Here is a 24601-nt window from a genome sequence, read left to right on the forward strand (position 1 = left end):
TACATTATGTATTTTGTAGCCATATAAACTGCAATCTGTTACTACCATGAGTATACTGATAGTATATGTGTTACATATAACATTTGTGTTATACAGTGTCTTAGATGCATAACCCTCCAAGTTAGGTTTTGGATAATTAATGTACATTTATTTTACCTCGCAATAGAATTATCAAACAACAAAAAAACACAACAATAAAAACTGTACATAATGTAAAAAAAGTTATTTAAATTGAATTTTAACTTTACTCTATATTTGTTAATTCAGAAAAAAATATTGAGTAATTACGTGTTATTACAATGTGTTTGTATGAAATGCAAACAATACGCTGCAATATGAAAGACTCATTATACTGATATAAACGATTGAATATCTCAAAATAATAACTGAATATCTTAAAATACCACAGTATCTAGTAAACCTATAGTAAAAACATTAATTAAATAGTTATTATGAATTAAATACAAAATAACGACTTAGTATCTCAAAATAATAACTCAGTATCAGAAAATAACAAATTAAAAAGGACTTAAAGTATCTTATATCATATTAATGGCATACTATGTAAAAATGATTTGTATCTTAAAATAAAGACACATACGGGCTCTTAGGGAACTTCCGGTGCCTCGTGCTGAAACCGCTCTCCGACTACATTTCCCAGTATTCCTGAGTGGAGCCGTGACGTCACACTCCCTGCATTCTCCTCTCCCGGGTCGTGTCTGAGTAACGCAACCGGAGCTTTTCCCCTCACCGCCCTCCACCCACACACACACCCGGGTCCCCCGGCCCGCAGACCCCGCCAGCGCACCCATGACCCGGCGGATTTAACGCGCGGAGGCCGCCCGGATCCCCCCGCCAGCCTGAGTCCGCAGTTCGGGTGAGTTCGGCCGCGTTTCTGCCCTTATGTGAGCGGGTCGCTCTGTAAACAGTGAGCCGCCGCCGCCGCTGCTACTGCCGCTGTCAGGAACCATCAGTGTAGCTGTAGCTTTACTGAGCCTCTCTCACACTGTTTACAGCTAAAACTCGCCTTATTCCGCCTTAAAAACACTTAAATTCTTCACCAGCGTGTAAAAGAAGAGTCTAAAATATAAATATCAGCACTGAGCTGCTTCTGTTAGTGCTGTAAACCTGTTGACAACGTGTCTGTTGTGTAGAATCTGCTGTAACTACAATAGTTAAGCTAGTTAGCTTAGCTAGTTTGGGTTTAGCGAGAGTTAAGTAACGTTAGCTAATTAACTAACTATTTAACTTAATTAACTAATTAAAAACGTCTGGAATATAATCAAGAGGAAGATGGATGAACACAAACCATCAAACCACCAAACTGAACGGCTTAATTTTTTGCACCAGGAGTAAAGCAGCATAAAGTTATCCAAAAGCAGTGTGTAAGACTGGTGGAGGAGGAGAACATGATGCCAAGATGCATGAAAAAAAAAACTGTGATTAAAAACCAACCAGGGTTATTCCACCAAATATTTATTTCTGAACTCTTAAAACTTTATGAATATGATTTCTTTAGTAATTTCAGTCAATTCACATTTTCTGCAAATGAATGCTCTAATTGATATTGAATATTTTTATTTGGAATTTGGGAGAAATGTTGTCTGTAGTTTATAGAATAAAACAATAATGTTCATTTTACTCAAACATAAACCTATAAATAGCAAAATCAGATAAATTTATTTAAAAACTTAAGTGGTCTCTTAATTTTTTCCAGAGCTGTATTTAACTACTTAAATAAGGTAGTTAGGCTTAATTCTCCACGTTAGGCTAACTAGTTAGCTTCACTCATCTGGCTGGCTGCTTTTTATCATTAATCAATCAGTAATCTCTGTTTGGCCATTGACTTGAATTGCGCTGCATTGTTGTCCTGATTGATTGATTGATTGATCAGTTGAATGATTAAGTGGTTGATTTATTTTGGCCGTGTGTTGTGTAGGGATGAGTGATATGACCCTTAAATAATATCACGATATTTCATGATATTTTCACGATAACGATACTTTTGGTGATATGACAAAACACTGAATAAAATATATACATATTTTAAGAATACACTACTGAAACGAAATGAAAATGTAATTTTATTATTGCATACGATATGAAACAGCATACCCCTAACTGAGATCTTAAAAAAAATACAAGAATATTATCAGATTTATAACAAAAGTAAATTATCCAAATATCTCCATATGTCCAAAATTAAAGTAAAATAAATCATACTGGACAGATATAAATGTTGGCGATATGATTGTGTACGATACGATATGACACACTCCTAATATACAATTCAGTATATTGCAATATATTAATTTATAGCTTGTTGCGTTGTGATATATATATATATATATATATATATATATATATATATATATATATATATATATGTTCTTGTCAATGCACACATTTATTTAGTGTGTTATAATAGTACTAATGATTATAATAATAATGATTAATAGGGTTGCACAGAGGGAATGTGGAAATTCTTGCTGATGCCGATAACTGCTAACCGATATTATACATGTCCATATCTTCCAATGCCAATAAACACATTTATAATTTACAGAGATACTATACTTTTTGGTCTAACTTAACAAACAAATGTTACATTTATTTGCATTACATTTTAGCTTTCTACCAACTTATGCAAACAATAAAATTGAAAAGTTTTCTCTTAATTTTTTTTTTTTTTCATTTTTTTTGGCTAACAGATCCTTACATAGACTGTTCACTGCTTTAAATACTATTTTTTAACAGGTAAAAAAAAAAATCTTTTGACATTAATCCTTTTTCGGCATACAATAAATACACCATGACCAATGCTGATTAAGCCTGATACTGATATAATTCCAGTATCATCATGCATCCCTAAAGATTATCAAACCAAAGTTGGGGTTTTAGTTTGAGATAAATTAGCTAAAATGCAGGGTAGCAGTTCATTTTAAAATATTATTATGGTATTAAAATGTGAGGTTCTCTCTTTTCTAGAGTATACAGAGCATTATGTTTTTCTGCTGGATCTGGCTGCAGTATTAGCAGTAGTAATAATAATGTGGGTCATGTGAGGCTGTAAAGTGTGCAGTGCATGCTTTATGAAGGACTGGAGCTCAGCACTGTTGCGTCATCTTTGTTGACCGGCTCCAGAGCTCGGCATGTTAGCATGTCTGGCTAAAATGCTAACAGGGGATGAGCTTTACAGATGTTGAGAGGTTGGCTGAGCTCCAGTCTCGGCCACGTTGAGACAGGGGCGGGTGTTCCAGCACATGATTTAATTTAAAGCTGCAGTGCCCTCAGCTCAGCTCTGCTCTGCAGTCAGGTTAACATTCAGTACATGTTCAAATAGTTCATATATACAGTATATCTAATAAAAGCTGCTCAGATCAGATTTGTGTATCTTGTCGGTTCACATTCACTGTAAATGTAAGTGATCTGTATCTGTGTGTAATGTGAACACAGAATCTGTCCCTGAATCGTCTCACATGCTGCACATTGATACCTGTATAAACGCCTCCTTCTTCACCAACAACAAAAACCCTCATATTAGAGAGAGGAGAGACTCGTAGCTTTATAAAAGGAAATGGATGTAGAGTTAGCAGCTCATATGTGGAGCATCTTTTGCTGGAGTGAAGAAACAGGAAACAGCTGCTCTTAAGTTCATGCTCAGGTCCAGGAGGTGAAAAAAAAAGGACAGTTTGCTTTTGCTGTTTTTTTTTGCAGCTGCACCAAGAAATACAGTGTGGGTACGAGAGACAAGCACATAGCCCCAATGCTAATGCTAATGTGTAAAAGCAGCAAGATGCATAAATTCAGATTTGACCGTTCACATTCATGTCGCATTTTCGTGAATCAGATACATATCTGATTTAGGACCACATATGAAAGTTACTCAAATCTGATTTGAATGAATCAGATTTGGCACGTTCACACAGCCATAAAAAAACAGATCTGAGCCACATTGAGCAAAAAATCAGATTTGAGTCACTTCAGCCTGGTAATGTGAATGTAGTAATAGAATAGTACTGCCTGCAGAGCTAATTATAGATTTCACCTTATTCTGATCATATTGGCAAAATATCATGGTAATTAAAATGTTTACAGGAAACAAAAGATAAAAAATAAAGTAATTAAAATATTATGTCTGTGTAGTCTTAAGTCTAAAAATATATGATAAATAGTCAAAAGAATGTAAAATCTTAAATAATTAAAATAAATAAGGTTTTGAGGGCCAAAAGGTACAGTATTTAAAAAATGACTCATATATAAAATACAAAATATAAACCTGTTTAATTTTCTATACTGTTTCTATTCATACTATAAGTCTATGTGTGTGTGTGTGTGTGTGTGTGTCTGTAAAGCAGAGTCTAGCTCTTTGCCCTCGGGTTAAGTGTGCAGATTGCTGATCTCCACTGAACTGAATGGAGTCTTGGTTCATTTGCAGCCTGACTGAACTGAGAGGGGAAGAAATAAGGTGGATGTCGTGGCCTTACTAGAGAGATGATGATGCCTGGCACCTTAAATTCAGTGTTTTTTTTTTTTTCATTATTTTAAAATGTTTTGCATTGTAGATTAATATTAAACTCATCCAAACTTTGAAGAAAAACATATGGAATTATTTACTAAACAAAAACGTGGTAAACAAACCAGAATATGTTTTATATTTTACATTTTTCAAAGTAGCTCCTCTTATTTCAGTGATCAGTTTTGCACATCTCTGCTGGATTTTCTCAGTCAGCTTTATGAAGTAGAGTCACCTGTACCCCTCGTGATTTGACCAGCCGTGGTTTTATGTTTTTTGGATACAATCCGGGTCAGCACCCGAACATCCCTTTCAGACAGCTTCCTCTTACAGCGTCCACAGTTAATCCTGTTGGATGTGGTTGGTCCTTCTTGGTGGTATGCTGACATTACCCTGGATACCGTGGCTCTTGATGCATCACAAAGACTTGCTGTCTTGGTCACAGATGCTCCAGCAAGACGTGCACCAACAATTTGTCCTCTTTTGAACTCTGGTATGTCTCCCATAATGTTGTGTGCATTGTAATATTTAGAGCAGAACTGTGCTCTTACCCTGCTAATTGAAACTTCACACTCTGCTCCTACTGGTGCAATGTGCAATTAATGAAGATTGACATATATATATATATATATATATATATATATATGGCATTGGCTATAGAGGCATGGTGCCAATAGATTCATGTTACTTTATCTACAAAGACTAGATAAGTTATATGTGTGCATTTGCACATCTTTGTCAGCAATGGGTGCAACTTAATCTCAATGCATTCAAAAAGAAAATCTTCCACACATTAATTTGTAATGCAAGTTAACAATTTTACCATTTTTTTCTCCAGCTTCCTCCCATAACTCTCTTTAAAAAAAAGGCTGTTTGCCAGTACCAGCATTTTAATAATTTTAATTATGATTAATCACAGAATATTGTTGTGCTTTATACAGTTTTTTGAGAATTATAGAATTGACACTAATAATATTAATATAATTGTATTTTCTTTAACAGCTTAACATATTAAAAGCTTTTTATATATCATTTGACACCAAGATAAAACCCCTGATTTCAGGAAATCTGTACCAATACTTTTGTTAGAAAAGTGTATTTATGAGCATGTGTAGAGGAAAGCAGGCTGTTTAAATCATTTAGGCACTGCTAGGATTTGCTGTGTGTGTGTGTTGAAGTACTGGTGCTGTGTTAGGTGGTAGGTCAGGTTTAACCAGTGTTCCAGATCTACAGATGATCAGATGTCTTAAGCTGTGTTTACCCACTAACAGTTAAGACGCCACTCACTGCAAAAAATCACTAGAAATTAATATAAAGTTTAAGTGTAAATTTATTACATGTAGTCCAGCCGACTAAACCACTGCCACTGTGATCAAGAGATCACTCTCTGTTCGAATCCCCGTCATACAGCTTGCCTTTAGCTGCTGGAGCCCTGAGAGAGCACAGTTGTCCTTGCTGTCTCTGGGTGGTTACAATACAGTAGATGGCGCTCTCTTTTTCCCCCTCATCACTCATAGGGTGATGTGGATCAGCACAAGGATGCGTCTGTGAGCCGGTGTATCAGAACTGAGTCACTGCGCTTTTTTTTCCTCAAGTGTGTTGCTTGTGTGTTGCTACTCTGCAATTTGAAAAGAGGAGTCTGACTACACATGTGTCAGAAGAGGCGTGTGCTAGTTGTCACCATCCTGGTGTTGTGGTATCACTAGTATTGGGGGATATACAGTTGAGTAGCAGCGGAATGGGTGGGATAAATAAATTAATATAATAACTTTTTTATTCTTATTTTATTACAGCAATTCATTATTATCGTCCATTCCTTAATTCCTTTTTGATGGAGAGCTGAAATTAGTCTTTATTCTCTTTTATTTTATATTGTTTTTCCATTCCACCTTAAATGCTGCAGCCTCTGCTGTCTGTTGCACTACTTAAGGTGGAACTGGAAAGTTAGCTAGCTAGCTAGATAGACACTGAGATGAACTGTTGGCAATGTTCTAATGATTGTTATGAAAAAAATGCCATAAAACATTGACTCTATACATTAAACTGTGGTTATTTATTGGTTATTGTTATTTTTTTTATAGAAAATACACAAATTTGTAAGTTTCTTTGGTCTCTTTTGCTGCACCATCTTGCCAGTGATTCTTGTATCCCTCTGTTTGAAGTTTTCCTCTGAAAAATCTCAGTTTAAAGGATTATGTCGCCCCAACACTTCCCCCTACACATCTAGGGCTAGGGCTTAGTAGTAGGGCGAATGGGTGAATGGGATTGGGCCTAACTCTCCAACTCAACCCATGCAAAGTACTGGATGGAGCTCCATCATTCCTGAGTTAAGAAGGTTTTTTGCAGATGTTCTGCAGTCCTTCAGTGTGTTGTGCTTGAGTAGAGAGGAACGCTGAGACTGCTGTAAGTGTGTGTGTGTGTGTGTGTGTGTGTGTGTGTAGGTATCTAGTGTTTCCTGAGGTATTGATAGGTTGGCTCTGCAGGGTTGATTGGAGGCAGGGCTGAAGGCAGGGCTGTAGTGGGGGGTTGGAGGGGTGATGGTAATTGTGCTCTGTGTGTGTGTGTGTGTGTGTGATGCAGCTTGTCCTTGCTGAAAGTCACAGCCCACAGCTAAACACACAGCGCTGTATTAGCATTCTGGGTAACTCCTAGAAGAGCACGGTACAATAGCTGCGCTGTGATTACCGTATTTTTAACACTATAAGGCGCACTGGATTATAAGGCTCATTAATCAATAAGCATCTATTTTCTGATCTCTTTTCATATATATGGTGCAGTAAGTGACCCTAGTAAGGAATAGGGGTGTCGCCATGTTTCCTTTCTAATTCAGCAGATCTCTCTGCTGGATGGTGGTCGGGGGGTAACTAAGTTAAGTAAAGCTATGTTATGCTAAGTAAACAAAACTGTAATTCTTAAAAAAAAATATTTTCTTTTAAAGTGAAATTAGTGCTGGATGTTAATCTACATAAATTTCTCTTCTATTTGGGTTAGTAAAGTGCTAATATTTCTAGATTTCCACTAAGGTTAATGCTGCCTGAGACAGCCACACTGACGAACCCTGAGTGTTCTGGTAAACCAGGGCGATATTAGCTAGCGGTTCATCACACATAGCTTGTTTTATCACGGTAAACACACAGACTACAGTCCAGTATACTCACCACTTAGCGCTGTGGTTAGGGGCTTCTGCTAATGCTGCTCCAGCAGTGCTAGCCAGAGTTAGCAGCAGGCTACAGGCTGATAATACTCACCTCTGAACGCCAGGTTAGTGGCTAATGCTAATACTCTTGAGTCTCGATAAAATATTGTTTGATAAACTAACTATTTGTCCACTGCTACGCACAGTAATTACAATTCGAGCACACGTTTCCTTGAAGATCCACGTTAAAAACACAACAGCGAGTGGAAATGGAGGAGGTACTGAACGCTGTGATGTCATGTGACCGAGAGAAAAGCTAAAAACTCACTGGTCCTCCTGTTTTTTCAGTTGCAGTCTGGATGCAGGAGTTTTATCACTGAGTAAAAGTGTGAAATATTTTTCACAGACGCCCCCCTGAGAAACTAGAAATAATCGTTGACTAATTGAAAAAAAGAATGAACAGGTTAATCAGTTGTAACCCTACTAATAACAACTAAAGCTAATTCTAAATTGTGAATGGTTTGAGAATGGCTCGTTTATTTGAAGAATATTGAATGTTTTCCTCCTCTGTAAGGCCGAGTGAATGGTTTGATTGTTGTTCTTGCAGGGATTTACCACAGTTCCCCTCTGAATGGTGAGTGAACTGAAGGTGAGGTATTACAGTCTATTAATCTGTCTCAGAGTTTACGGCTGCAGCGTGTGAACCTGTTTCATTGTTCTACGCTGGTCTTTGTGAAATCCTATTACGTGATCGTTCTCATGCTGGGTATATTCTGGGCCGTGTTTTATAACTACTTATATTCAGTTAACTCCTCTTCCTCTCGGTTTTTAACTAAGAGCTAAATCTTCCCAGTTTGGGACTGTTGTTGTTTCTGGTGATAAACTGAGAGGGCTGGGCTGATCTGTAGTAACGGGTGGTGCTGTTTTGGAGCAGTTAACCCACCCAGACAGAGGAGAGACTGGCAGAGCTCTGAATGGCATTCCTGACATTGTGTGTGAACTGGATGTGCTGGTGTTCGCATGCACGTGCACGTGGACACACGCCAATGCTTTTTTTAGTGTTTGGGTGTTTTACGATTGTGTGTATGTGTGTGTATGTGTGTGTATGTGTGTGTATGTGTGTGTATGTATGTGTGTGTATATGTGTGTGTATGTGTGTGTATGTTGGTTAGCTTACCATCAGTGTGTAGTCTTACCCACCAGGGCTTCCTTTCATGGGGTATTTCATTATATTTTATATAATGGTTGTTTGCCTAGCTGTTGTGTTGTTGGCTGTGCTGGTAATGCACTGAGAACTGCAATGCAGGATTAAAGTTGCCATGCATTGAAAAAATATGCACTGGCATACACTTGTTGTTGAGTATGAAAATGTTATTGCAATCAGTAATGATGCTTTTTGTTGTCTTTTTTTACTCCTAAACGTTCCAGGATTTAAAAATATTCCAATGTTTTAATAATATTAATAATAGTTTAATAACACAATTTTTTTGCATTATTTGTTAACACTGTGAAGTGTTGAGTTTATGGTAAAATTAACTCTAGCAGCTGAGAGCTGTATTTTACTCTAGATTAGATAAACTCTTTAGATTTAACTCCTGAACAGAGTTAAAAGTTACTTGAACTTTGTTATAGAGTGTATTCAATATTCGATGGTCATGCATGCATGCATATATATATATATATATATATATATATATATATAGTTGGTATATTAACTCTCAGGGAGTTTATTCCAAAAACTAGAATTTGCTGTGTCTGTAAACTCCTTTTTTAGGTGGTAAACACTAAGTTGTATGCACACATCTGCACGATGTTGTAGTGTGAACGTGTCGATGGGTATTGTGCTACACTAGTGCAGCACAGCAGAATGTAGCATGTAGGCCAGCGAGGGGCACAGCGCCCATTCACCAGTCCCTCACATCCCTGCCCTAAAGCGGCATTATTACAACACTGGAGAAACAATGGCCCTGTTGTTGAGTTCAGTGTCAAAAGCCTCCTCAGCCCACCAGCACCATCCATCTCCCCAAACATCCACCAATCAAACCCAAGCAGCCCCATCGAGCCACCAAACCCAGAACCCACCACTATTTATATAATACTACAGTCATTAAAAACCTGGAAAAATCATGGAATTTAAAAAAAGCAATAATTTCTAGGCAAGAATAAGTTTTGGAAAAATAAAAATACCCAGAAAGTTTTGTAAAAGTCATGAAAATTTGGTCTACAATTTTTTTGTATTTTTGTGTTTCAGTTTGTCGATGTAGAAAATCTATTTTGAGCTACAAATACATCCATCAGCTAAGAGTTGATGCAGTAAGATTGTGTCATCATTTTATCTAATTTATTTTAGACCTACTATAGTCAGTTTTAATTATAGTTTTAGATTGATTAAAAAATCACATGGTCATGAAAATTTGTCTTGAAGGCAAAAAAAAGTCATGAAAAAAAAAAATCATGGAAATTTATTGGTTAAAACATGTATAAACCCTGATTCAGAATTTTATTATTTTTTTATCATTTTATTTCTAGTTTTTCCCACTTTTATTTAACTGTGCTGTGTTGCTGTGCTAATAGCTACTCAATATATCAGCTAAAAGATGCACTCTCGAGAGGGGACTCCAGTTACTGTGTGGAGAAGTGTGAAGTGTGGAGCTACTTTCAGAATGTTAATGGTGTAAAATTAGTAATTGCTTTGCGTGTTTAGCACTGTGCCCCAATCACTAGCATTGTAAGGTTGATGCATTTATTGGTGCATGTCCTTTCATAGCTATGCTAAGGAATCCCAGCGCTAACGCACATGCTCACGCCGTGTTTACTGACTGCTGAGTTGTCAACATTTAAACCGATGACAACATTTGGGCGAGCAGAGTGAAGGGCGTTGCCAGGGCAACCGGTTGGCATAGTGATGACTGTGAACGCCACCATCAATCAGAACTGAGCCCTAGGCCTTTATGATGTCATCATTTCTGTCTCGCTGGCATACTGGCATGAAGCGCCAACACAGCAACACGTCACTATGATAAAACAGCAGACCCCCGAGACCCTGACAAACTGAAGCACATATCCAGGCCTGTCTAGATCATTTGATCATTTTTATTGGACTATATGCTGTCTCAGATGTTATTGTAATTACAAACAATTTTATGCCACTGATAAAATGCTAATAATCATAATACTTTCATAAATGTTTAACTTCTTACATGCATGAAGGCAGCATTAAACTGTATTAAAAAATGATTAGTTTCGTTGATTTTGCCAAATTTTATAAGCCTCTGGCACCAGGAGTAAAACAGCATAAAGTTATCCAAAAGCAGTGTGTAAGACTGGTGGAGGAGAACATGATGCCAAGATGCATGAAAAAAAACTGTGATTAAAAACCAACTAGTGTTATTCCACCAAATATTGATTTCTGAACTCTTAAAACTTTATGAATATGAGCTTGTTTGTTTTCTTTGCATTATTTGAGGTCTGAAAGCTCTGCATCTTTTTTGTTATTTCAGCCATTTCTCATGTCTGTAGTTTATAGAATAAAACAACAATGTTGAATCCCTTAAAATGGGGTTCTTTTAACTAAGAGAGGCCTGGTTCAGAGTAAGGTCAGATTAGCGGCTTCGCTACGAGCTAAACCGCCGCCCTGTATTTTACTACAGCATTCTTTCACTCTGCAGACGGAGCCACAGATCCTGAACTGATAATCAGAGACTCACAGTATTTCAGCTCCACAGACCAAACAAAAAACCCTGACAGAATAATCAAATATGAAGCTGATTAATAACTAAAATTTTAGTATTTATCTTTTTTCCTTTTTTTTTATTAGCATTTAACACTATACACACTCTCTCTCTGTCTCTCATTCTCTCTCTCACACACACACACACACACACACACACACACAGATCTGTGGAATGTAGGAAGTGGAATGTGTGGAGTGTGTAGTGGCTTTTTATTCCCCCCTAAAGGCATGGTTTCTACTGACCCAGCATTTCCAAACACAATATTCCATTCATGATTTAGAAGTGAAATAATTTATGATTCTATTTTCAGCTCTCATAAATCCACAGCATTAGCATAATCTGTTTGTTAATAAGGTCTGTATAAACTACACTTCTTTAGAAGGTTCTATCATCTCCTTATCTTACATAACCTACTTTAAGGAACACTTTTTGTAGATATTTACTGTACCAATTAGTGGTGGGAATCTCTAGCACCTTCCGAATGGAAAGCCAGTTTCATCATGCTTAATCTACACAGATTTCTCTTCTGAAAACTGTTTATTTTGGTGAGTAAAGTGCTTTAGTTTATTTATAGTTAGCTTAGATTTCCAGATTTCCACTAAGGCTGGGTGCAGCAGCATTAGCTTTAGCCACTAAGGCTAACAGTAAATGCCGCAAGACAGCTCTACACTAAGAAATCCTGAGAGTTCCAGCAGTAAGCCAGGGTGATTTTAGCTAGCGGTTTTAACATGTTAGCTTGTTTTAACACGGTAAATGTGCAGGCTACAGTATAAAATACTCACCTCTGAATGGCGAAAGAGCTAGTGCTGCGGTTAATGGGTAATGCTAATACAGCTCCAGCAGTGCTAGCCGGGGTTAGCAGCAGACTACAGGCCAATAATGCTGACCTCTGAGTGGCGAAAGAGCTGGTGCTTAGTGCAGTTAGCAGCTAATGCTAATACTGCTCCAGCCATGCTAGCCAGTGTGTGTGTGTGTGTGCGGGTTTATCCTTGCGCTGTGTGTTTGGGTTCTCTCAGTGTGAAGCAGACCCAGAATAGCTGTGTTTAATCTGCTCCTCACTCCAGTTTAACCAGGTTGGGATTGAGCAGACGGTGTAATCAGTTACTGGTGCACACACTCAGGTGTTTGAGGGGGGGATCACTGTGGCCTAACACTGAGTGAGTGCTGGATTATATGTGTGTAAAAGTCTTTCTGCCCTGACGGACAGGTGATAATCTGTGTGTACGTTACTGTTAGTCCATAAACTCCACACTTCAGTCAGAGGCTCAGTGAGATTCACTGGTGAAATGAGTCACAATTCACCAAAACATCCCACAAATAAAGTTTTTTTTGTTAAAAATAACGATAACCGCTATATTACCATGGTTTAATGTGTGTAGGCTGTGTCGCTGTAAGGCTGTGTGTGTCTGTTATTGGATGTGGCTGTGTGTGTCTCTCTCTGCCTCGATGTGTATCTGTGTCTGTGTGTGGCTGCCTGTGTGTGGCTGCCTGTGTGTGGCTTCCTTTGTGTGTCTCTCTCTGACTGTGTGTCCGTGACTGTGTGTCCGTGACTGTGTGTCCGTGACTGTGTGTCCGTGACTGTGTGTCCGTGACTGTGTGTTTGTCTGTGTTGCTGTGTTCGTAAGCTGTGTATGGCTTTAGCTGTGTATGGTTTAGGCTGTGTGTGCCTTAGGCTGTGTGTGTGTGTGTGACTGGCTGTGTGTAGGCTGTGTGTGTCTTTGTCTCTGTGTGTGTCTCTGTGACTGTATTCATGTCTCTGTGTGTTCGTAAGCTGTGTGTTCATGAGCTGTGTGTTCGGCTGTGTTCGTGGCTGTCTGTGTTCATCTCTGTGTTTATCTCTGTGTGTGTTTGTGCCTGTGTTCGTTCCTGTGTTCAGAGGTAAATTCCCTGAAGGGATGGTTGATTAGTTTTTGGATTTGTGCTGCTGCTGCTCACTCTGAGTTGTCAGCAGGGCTGGGCCTCCTTGTGCTTCTCTGTGCTGCTGGCAGGACTGTGCTCCACAGAGATGGACATCACAGTTAGAGGTGGTGTGGAGAACTGTGTTCAGCTTCAGAGGCCTGTTCTGATGTTTTGTTGTTGTGCAGAATATTGCGATATATTAATATTGAATCATAATTTCGTCATAATCGTCAGTTTTTGCCAATATTTAATTTCTACTCACAGTCTAACGTCTCTCACACACACACACACACACACACACACACACACACACACACACACACACGCCGCATGTATGGAATGCGTGTGGATGTGTGTCCTGGTGCTGCTGTGGTGTTTAGAGTGGGGATGGCTCTCTCAGGGACCGGGGCGGGTCCACTCTTTGTTAGAACAGCTGTTCTCAGAGTGAGCGAGGCAGTGGAGGAAGAGAGAGAGAGAGAGAGAGAGAGAGAGATAGAGATTGATTGGAGGAAAAGAGGGAGAGAGAGAGGCACGTTTTGACCACGTGGCTGAGAGCGACCACATGGAGGAGGATCTCACACACCACCGCGCCGAGACAACAAAGACCAGACACACACCGCCACCTCCTCATCCCTCCATCCCTCCATCCCCACACCTTCACGCTTCCATTCTATTTATACAGCAGCCCGACGCCCCGCCTCCACTCCAGCCCAAACCTGTGCTCATATCCTGTATACACAGCATCTCCCTCACATCTCTGTAAATATTTTATTATATCTTTCCATAGAGCAACACTGAAGATATGACACTTTGATACAGTGGAAAATAAAATTTGGGCACAATGTGGATATTTTATTTAGGGTGAAACCAGTGATTTAGACATTTATATCTGTGTGTTAAGTTAATTTGTGGGCACAGCTAATTTACACTGTCATACTGTATCTGTACACTGATTACTTTACACTGACTCAAAATGTCCTATGTATCTGTATCACTGTATCTTCATTGTTCTCCCATGAAAAAGATTTTATATAATATTTACAGCAATGTGACGAGTGTACGCACTAGTGTGAGATACTGTATTGTTTTTCTGCTGTTCTGGATCAGCACTAGAACTAGACAAAATCACACTGTTCTCATTATGTTTTATTATATATCTACTAGAGACAGATTATATCTGTTCAGTATCATTTATTTTACTTTAATCCTGAATATATGGAGATATTTGGAGTGAATTATTATTATTAGTATCATGACGGATCATTCTGGATCATTTATTTCTTCTGTTAGAAATCTGATCAAATTCTTGTATATTTTAATATCTCAGTTAGTGGTGTGCCATATCATATCACATTGTATGCAATTAAAAATTGAATTTTCATTATGTTGCAGTAGTGTATTGTTGAAATAATCTCTTCAAATTCAGTGTTTTGTCATATCACCAAGAGTATCCTTAAAAACTAATTACTCATTTTATATAATTATTTTAGGGCCATATCGCCCAACCCTGGTGTTTAAACCATGCAGAGTTGTCGTTATTTCACCCCATAATTTGCTCAGGGAAAAAGATGTATAGTTTAAGCCGTTACATAAATTAAGCATTTTAAATAATGCGTTAAAATAATTTAAAATAATTTTTTTGTATTAAATTTTTTTAGGGAATTTAGGAAAAAAAGAAAAAAAAAGTATCGCTTTGGTATTGGTATCGAATTTAAAGTATTGTGTTGGTACAATGGTACAATGTACATTTTAAAACAATACACAACCCTAATCCCCTGTATTGTGACACATATCTTATTATCAAGTTCTTGCATATACACAGCTCTAGGAGTAAGTGGGCGTAAAGAAGTAAAGCAGTACTGGTTATACTGGTAGACAGAAGCGAGACCAGTTTACCTGTAAGGGCAGATGAAGCCCCAGTGTTTGTTAGTAAGGTACCGTGCTGCTCCAGTTGTAAATCCTCTTTGCTTGGCCTGAACTCAAGCAGTGATTTACAGGAGATTACAGTCCCTCTCTCTCTCTGAGGAGGAGGAGGAGAGAGCGAGAGATACAGAGGTGAGTCAGTAAGTGCAGGACGGAGTGAGAGAAAGAGGAAGAGGAGGAGGAAGGAAGGAGGGAAGCAGGGAAGGAAGCACCAGTGGAAGTTAAACTGAGAATGAGGGAACTGGAAACCAGACCACAGTGAAAGAGGAGGAGAGATGTGAGAACAATGAGAACCTACAGCTCCTTAATAATGATTTAGATCAGTGGCTCTCCAACCGTAAAACCGGTTTCACTGATATATATATAATCATTATAATACGTATAATGCATATACAAGAGTATTAATGATGGAAATCTAAAATCTGTGTGTGTCTACCAGTGTTTAACCTGGTAGATCCTGTATAAAAGCTTGAAAGTTCAGTTTTTACAGTTTTATAGATCCTAAAATTGAACCCTGTGGAACTCCACCACTCACAATAACATTAGCTTCTGTATTAATAACAATAACAGCACAATGATTGTAAAAGAAAAGTATTTTAAGTGTATTTTTTTAAAGTATACGCAACATGAAAAAGTGCATACTTTTTTAAATTAAAATATGTACTTAAATTAAATACATACTAAATATGCTATTTTGGAACAACTTATGGCAACTTAATTACACTTCAATTGTAATTAAGCTATATTTAAAACATAAACATAAAAGCATTCAATTGTGCTTTTTTTCATACAACTTCTGCAAACTTAAGTATGTTTTTAAATATAATTTTTAATACACTTGAAGTATTTTGTAAATGTACTACTTTGCGTATTGATGAACATATTGTGTACACATTAGTGATACTGGAAAAAAAAAACACTACACTAAAGTGCACTTTAAGCATTATTTAATGCCACTATATCTATTTTTAATATTTCATATTGCTTTAAAATACATTTTGTGGAAATACAGAGAAAGTATATTTAGAGTGTATTTTCATAAAGTATATTAAATAGAAAATGCTCTTTTAGTATTCTTTACCTAATTTGAACATAAAAGGTAAAAATCCATGTTTTCTTTAACTCAAATTTTTATATGACTTTTTAATTGATTTAAACAGTCACAGTATATTTTTTTTATTCACATTATTGCAGAATATATCAATATATTGTATCTTAACCGATGTATCGGCAAGTTTTAGCCAGCAGCCCTAGTACAAGTGCATCTCAAAAATGTGATTGTCATGGAAAAGTTAATTAATTGTTTAATAAAAACCCAAAAATCTCAGAAAATGTTTGTGCTATATAAGAAGATTTGGTACTTTTGGCAGTGTGGGCAGTGTGCCAAGTCCTGCTGGAAAATGAAATCTGTACCTCATCAGCAGAAGGAAGCATTAATTGCTGTAAAATTTCCTGGGAGACGCTCCACTGATTAACATTAATTAAAGTGAATAAAGTAATCATTGTTTGCACTGTAAAACATCAGTAAAAGAGAGTTTAGATATGCTGAGTATCCAGTAGCAACAGTAAAGTGCAGTACACTGTTCAGCTGTTCAGTTTGTGACCTGAATTCTCTCCTTATTGAAAGCTCTTATTGATTTAACGTCTCATGATTTAACAGAGCTTCTCTTTCTGTTCTCTCCTGTAGCCCTCACCCCTCCCTCCCCCGCCCCGCGCCCGCAGACATGGAGAGTTCCTCGGTGGCGTCGGCGTCGTCGGAGGCGGGCAGCACGCGCTCGCAGGAGATCGAGGAGCTGGAGCGCTTCATCGACAGCTACGTGCTGGAGTACCAGGTCCAGGGTCTGCTCAGCGACAAGAACGACAACGAGCCCGACGCTGAAAAAACCCAGTCCAAAATCTCCCAGGCAAGATCACTCAATAACCCCTCACAACTCGCTATCTAAACTCCTGGGGAGAGAAATCCAGAGAAAATGATTATTATTATATAATTATAATTATTGATAAATAATATAATTATTATCATAATAATCATAATAATTATTTTTGTAATAAAAGCTATTATGCCTGTTACGTATGTTCATATATCATTGTTGTTAATTGTTATAATGCTTTGACAACACTGTAACTCACAGTTATGCTAATAAAGCTGTATTGAATTGAAATTGTTAACTATAGGGCGGGGTTTAAAAATCGGTGCCTGGCATGAAGCATAAAAAATTTAAGTGCTCTAAAGTCTTGATCTACTTGAAACATTCATCCTCACTTCATTTTCCACTTTAAAACATTTTTCTGTCCTGGAGTCTATATATATAGTTTCTATACATATATATCTATCTATATAGTTTCTATACATATATAGAGCAACTAATTATCTAGGAAATACAAAACGTTTGCAAACAAACTAAATATGCTAAATATGTTTTTATTATAGCATTTGTCAAAATTATGATGATCCCATCAGTCAGGATAAAGCAAGCAATTTATCCTCTTATTTCTTAAAAAGAACTCTTTAAAACTGACCTTCATCCAGCAGTTTGCTCAGGGAAAAAGATTTATACTTTAAGCAGTTCCAGAAAAGCTGCTGTTTTTGCTCTTTTTTTTGTTGTTTGTTACAATTACGAAAATCGAAGCGAATTGAACATTTTATCAGCATCTGTAAAAATAAACGATACTCAGCCCTGCTCTACAATGAGACTTGCACAGAGCTGCTGTAATCCTTAACTTCCAAATATGATCTGATTGGCTTTTAGGATCCGTAAATTACAGAAATATCTTAGTTGAAATATATCTGATACCAATACAAATCTTAAAATAACTAATTTCTAGCGAATTAAAGTGATTTCATTGGTCAGCATTGTGTTTAGTATCAGCAGATGGTCTCAGTCTTGCTTTAGAGCCCAAAAAAGCCCACAGATCTGGAAACTGGGGTACTTATCTCCTGGGATGAGTGTGCAGTATGAGTATATGGCTTCTGAACATGGGCAGTCTAAAATTACTGCAGCGGAGAGGCTGCTGTTCTCAGACCTGAGAGAGAGAGAGAGGGAGAGAGAGAGAGGGAGAGAGAGAGAGGGAGAGAGAGAGAGGGAGAGAGAGAGAGGGAGAGAGAGAGAGAGGGAGAGAGAGAGAGGGAGAGAGAGAGAGAGGGAGAGAGAGAGAGGGAGAGAGAGAGAGGGAGAGAGAGAGAGGGAGAGAGAGAGGGAGAGAGAGAGGGAGAGAGAGAGGGAGCGAGAGCGAGAGAGGGAGCGAGAGAGGGAGAGGGAGAGAGAGAGAGGGAGAGAGAGAGGGAGCGCGAGAGCTCGAGAGCTCCATGACCTGAATGACTGAAAGCATCACAGGCAGATGATACCTATGAACGGCTGATTGGAGGCTGTGTGTTCGGAAGAGAGAGGATAATTGCTTATTTGCTTCATTTAGTTTGTTTTGTGTGTGCTGTGTGTTCTATAAACTACAGACAACATTTCTCCCAAATTCCCAAAATATTCTCATTTAGAGCATTTATTTACAGAAAATGAGAAATGACTGAAATAACAAAAAAAGCTGCAGAGCTTTCAGACCTCAAATAATACAAAGAAAACGAACAATGGTCATATTCATAAAGTTTTAAGAGTTCAGAAATAATCAATATTTGGTGGAATAATCCTTATTGGTTTTCAATCACAGTTTTTTTTTATGCATCTTGGCATCATGTTCTCCTCCACCAGTCTTACACACTGCTTTTGGATAACTTTATGCTGCTTTACTCCTGGTGTAAAAATTCAAGCAGTTCAGTTTGGTGCTTTGATGGTTTGTGATCATCCATCTTCCTCTTGATTTTATTGCAGAGGTTTTTAATTTGGTAAAATCAAAGAAACTCATCGTTTTTAAGTGGTTTATTTTTTTCCCGAGCTGTATGTAAATCAATACAGTAATAGAGTGAAGGATACAGTACATTTAATGGGGAAAACAATGCAATGCAACTGAAAAGAGACTCTGAAAAGAGAGTAACATGTTTGGTTCCTCTATGCTGGATATAAGATGAGATTGAGAGGGTTGGGTTTGGAGGTTCTACAGGTTCTGCATGGATCCTGCAGCACATTTACCCACAGATGTTGCTGCAGCTGGGCCTGTAGATCCTGTAGCTCTACACTCGTAGGTTGAAGCTGAAGCTGAGCCTCAGCTGGTCCAGTAAATGCCAAATGGAGCTCCATTTAAATCTTTTGGGAAGAGTTCAGGAAATAATCATTCATGTTGATGCTTTTGTATGAGAAGAGTAGAGACCATTCCTGCATTAATAAATAGAGCAAACCCTTTTTAATGCGCTTGATTTCATAAATAAAGTAACAGCGGGAGTCTACAGGGTTTTGGAGTGTGTAGTTTATCACATTAGATCTGTTCAGTGACCTTTCACTATTACAGGGTGTGCTGGCACTGAGCTCACCACAGAAGTGCCAGTGTAGACGGTTTAAATGAGCTTACGCTCACTAAATTAGCCCGTGTGAGAGCACACACACACTCGCTGTTCTGGAGCAGGTCTGAGATCAGGTCTGGGCAGTGGAGTGCTGCTGATGGCTGGCTGCTGATTACATCAACTCTGACTCAGGACTGTTGCCCTGCCTGGTCTTTGATCACATGTTAACTGTGATGATGTGATTAGATGTGATACAAAGCCAGGCTTGGCCGGTCAACTGTGTTAGAAATGTATTAGACGTGTGAAAAAAATAAAAGACCAATTAAAAATGATGAGTTTCTTTGATTTTACCAACTCTGGAATATAATCAAGAGGAAGATGGATGATCACAAACCATCAAACCACCAAACTGAACTGCTTGAATTTCTGCACCAGGAGTGAAGCAGCATAAAGTTATCCAAAAGCAGTGTGTAAGACTGGTGGAGGAGAACATGATGCCAAGATGCATGAAAAAAAAACTGTGATTAAAAACAACCAGGGTTATTCCACCAAATATTGATTATTTCTGAACTCTTAAAACTTTATGAATATGAACTTGTTTTCTTTGCATTATTTGAGGTCTGAAAGCTCTGCATCTTTTTTGTTATTTCAGTCATTTCTCATTTTCTGTAAATAAATGCTCTAAATGAGAATATTTTTATTTGGAATTTGTGAGAAATGTTGTCTGTAGTTTATAGAATAAAACAACAATGTTCATTTTACTCAAATATATATCTATATCTATATATCAAAGAAGCAATATCAGATAAACTGATATCGTATGCAATACAAAAATATATTTTTTTTTATAAAATCTATGAAATATAATGAAATATCAATATTATTTTAGGGCCTTATCGCCCACCCCTAAGAAAGAAGAAACACTGAGGAACGTGAGAGTGCCTCTATGCTTTTGTCAATATTGTCTATCAGCTGTCACATCATTGTTAAACACCAATGACCTAGTTCCATCAGCAGCCATATAGACCCAATGCTTTAACACTGCCTCCACCATGTTTAACAGATGAAGCAGTGGGTATTATAGAATCTTAAGCTTGGTCTTAATCTTTCGGTTGTGCTCATCTGCTTTAGGTGTCTACTATCTTCTGTGGTTCTTCAGGCCTTTTGGTGTTGCTCAGCTTCTTTTTTTTTTGAGGATATTCCAGGCTGTGCTGAATGAGCAATGCACTGCAGCTTCACATCAGCCAGCTCATTTTTCATGGTCTGATGTTAATTCTCTCTCTCTCTCTCTCAGTGGACGGAGGACTGCAGTGATAAAATAGACGGGAGTTGGTCGTCCTCTCGAGGGCGGGGCTCATCCAAACCGGTGAGTGGTGTGTGTGTTTCTGTTGTGTGTGTGTGTGTGTGTGTGTGTATCTGTGGGCTGTGTGTGTGTTCTCTCCCTGCTAGTGCCCACAAATTGAATGCCTCTCAGTGTTAAACTGGCAGCTAATAGCAGTGTAATGGATTGTAGTGTAGAACCTCTTTCAGCACTGCTGTTAATCACAGAGTTGTAAAATTATGTATAATAAATAAGCAAAAACAAATAAAACTAAATAATTATAGTGCATTTTAAATAAAATACAAAAATCCAATAATTAAATAATATTGAATGCCGTGTTTTAAAAATATGCAAAATAAAAAAATGGGAAGTTGGGCATTAGGTGGGTTGGGTGATGATCAATATCCATCATCCTGGCTTTCTATCTTTTAGATACCCTCTGTCTTTTAATCCCAGCTGCACACAGATAACTGATATGAATGTGAACACTCAATTTTTAAATTAATTTAAACACCAGTCCCTTGTAAGCTACCCTGGTGGTGGTGTTAAATTACCGGACTGCTTACCTGTTTAGGAGAAAACTAGCATTTCTAAGTGTCCACCTCTTAAACTCACTGCCAATATTCACTCTTTTTATATTCCTTCTTTAGTCACTGAGCTTTTTTGAGACATGATGAGATTTTTTAGGCTGTGTATCAGCTAAACTTTAACTGAACCACTTCTACTTGTTAGCTTCCATTCTGCAACACCAGTTTCTCACTGTTGTATATTGGCAACCTCAAGTTAAAAACACAGATATCCGTGACGAATTGAACAGTACAAATAGGAAAGTATTGACTGAAGCCCTGCTGACGAGTGTGGAGGACAAAACTGCCAAAATTAAATAAATATATAAAAACGTATGTAAATCACTCAATGAAAATAATATGGTGAATAAATCTGGAAATTAATAAATGCAATAATAAAGAGTTATGTCAATAAATAAACAAATGAATCAAAATAAAAATTAAACACTATTAATAAAGTAACCCATAAATAACACACTAAGAAATTTATTTTCATGTATATGTGTTCATCTTTATATTAATTATAAATATTATTTAGCGTCTTGATCACCATATTACTTATTGAGTGAGATTTATTTTATTATTGGTCCTTTAAGTATTTTAAGTATTTTAAGTATTTAAGTATTCGGTGTCTGTGAGAGAATGGGCTGTACTCTGGGTTATCTCAGGATTTCCCAGCAGGCCGAGGTTTCCCTGGTTGGCACGCTCACGAGAGCATTTGTTCTGGTCAGCAGGGATGAGCCGTGCTGGACCGGGTGTGTGTCTGTTTCTCTCTGGGTACGAGACTCTGACTCATATGGGTCAGTGACTCTGACCTACACCCGCACTGATTTACCATCATTAATCTCTGATTTACCATCTATAAACTCTGATTTACCATCAATAAACTCTGATTTACCATCATTAATCTCTGATTTACCATCATTAAACTCTGATTTACCATCATTAATCTCTGATTTACCATCAATAAACTCTGATTTACCATCGTTAAACTCTGATTTAACATCATTAAACTCTGATTTACCATCATTAATCTCTGATTTACCATCAATAAACTCTGATTTACCATCATTAATCTCTGATTTACCATCATTAAACTCTGATTTACCATCAATAAACTCTGATTTACCATCATTAATCTCTGATTTACCATCAATAAACTCTGATTTACCATCAATAAACTCTGATTTACCATCGTTAAACTCTGATTTACCATCAATAAACTCTGATTTACCATCAATAAACTCTGATTTACCATCATTAATCTCTGATTTACCATCAATAAACTCTGATTTACCATCATTAATCTCTGATTTACCATCATTAATCTCTGATTTACCATCAATAAACTCTGATTTACCATCAATAAACTCTGATTTACCATCGTTAAACTCTGATTTACCATCAATAAACTCTGATTTACCATCATTAAACTCTGATTTACCATCATTAAACTCTGATTTACCATCATTAAACTCTGATTTACCATCAATAAACTCTGATTTAACATCATTAATCTCTGATTTACCATCATTAATCTCTGATTTACCATCAATAAACTCTGATTTACCATCATTAATCTCTGATTTACCATCAATAAACTCTGATTTAACATCATTAAACTCTGATTTACCATCATTAAACTCTGATTTACCATCATTAAACTCTGATTTACCATCATTAAACTCTGATTTACCATCATTAATCTCTGATTTACCATCAATAAACTCTGATTTACCATCAATAAACTCTGATTTACCATCATTAATCTCTGATTTACCATCAATAAACTCTGATTTACCATCATTAAACTCTGATTTACCATCATTAATCTCTGATTTACCATCAATAAACTCTGATTTACCATCGTTAAACTCTGATTTACCATCATTAATCTCTTATTTACCATCAATAAACTCTGATTTACCATCGTTAAACTCTGATTTAACATCATTAAACTCTGATTTACCATCATTAAACTCTGATTTACCATCAATAAACTCTGATTTACCATCAATAAACTCTGATTTACCATCATTAATCTCTGATTTACCATCAATAAACTCTGATTTACCATCATTAAACTCTGATTTACCATCAATAAACTCTGATTTACCATCATTAAACTCTGATTTACCATCATTAAACTCTGATTTACCATCAATAAACTCTGATTTACCATCATTAAACTCTGATTTACCATCAATAAACTCTGATTTACCATCATTAAACTCTGATTTACCATCAATAAACTCTGATTTACCATCATTAAACTCTGATTTACCATCAATAAACTCTGATTTACCATCATTAAACTCTGATTTACCATCATTAAACTCTGATTTACCATCATTAAACTCTGATTTACCATCATTAAACTCTGATTTACCAAACCAGCTGCTCATCTGATGAGAACTATACATAATAGTAGACTTTATGAGGATGCCCGAGAGAGATTTGGTAAATATACTATCCATGAAACAATTGTGATAAATGGGGATGTGCCATATTCTTTGCACAAAATAATACCATCATTATAAACATAAGAAACTATTAAAGAAATTTTAGGAAGTAGTTTATATTGTTTACTTTTGGAGGGGACTGTAAAACTGTTATAAGAAAAATATATTATAAATAATATTGTTGCATTCAGTAGTATATTCTTGAAATTAATAAAATATTTTTTAGTGTTCTGTATTTGCAATATTTATTTATTTTTTTATTTAAGTTTATTTAAATGTCTCTCTCTCTCTCTCCCTCGTTCTGTCTGTCCGTCTCTCTGTAGGACGACTGGGAGCACAGCAGTAATGGTAGCACAGGTTCCAGACCAAGTTCAGGGTCTCGACCCGGGTCCGGTTCTAGATCCGGCAGCCAAGGACGAAACAACCAATTCTGTGCACCATCCAAGGTACAGAAACACACACACACACACACACACTTTTTTATAAAACTACAAAGTGCTCCAATATGATCAGTGTAGCTGAAAACATGAATAATGTTTGTAGAAACATGGCAGTGGTCAAAATTGTTATGCTTGCTTGATGTAAACAGTATTTTTGCTTTATAAGGTGCACTATCAATAAACATATATATTTTTTTGTCTCGCTGTGTAAACAAAA

At 37.1% G+C, this 24601-nt stretch overlaps 1 protein-coding gene across 2 annotated transcripts in view; it reads left to right on the top strand.

Moving 5' to 3' along the window:
- The first annotated feature begins 698 nt into the window (after nucleotides 1-698).
- Nucleotides 699-24601, top strand: part of ctif (CBP80/20-dependent translation initiation factor) — an 81598-nt gene continuing 57695 nt past the window's right edge. The window contains exons 1-4 of one of the 2 annotated variants that reach the window (XM_049466357.1): nucleotides 699-877; nucleotides 16896-17112; nucleotides 20890-20961; nucleotides 24268-24390. In XM_049466357.1, the coding sequence (XP_049322314.1) occupies nucleotides 16933-17112; nucleotides 20890-20961; nucleotides 24268-24390 (375 nt within the window). In that variant the 5' untranslated portion in view covers nucleotides 699-877; nucleotides 16896-16932. The remainder of the gene's footprint in view (nucleotides 878-16895; nucleotides 17113-20889; nucleotides 20962-24267; nucleotides 24391-24601) is intronic. The other variant, XM_049466358.1, reaches the window with a different exon arrangement.

This window comes from Astyanax mexicanus, chromosome 17 (assembly GCF_023375975.1).
Source record: "Astyanax mexicanus isolate ESR-SI-001 chromosome 17, AstMex3_surface, whole genome shotgun sequence".
Lineage (NCBI taxonomy): Eukaryota > Metazoa > Chordata > Actinopteri > Characiformes > Acestrorhamphidae > Astyanax > Astyanax mexicanus.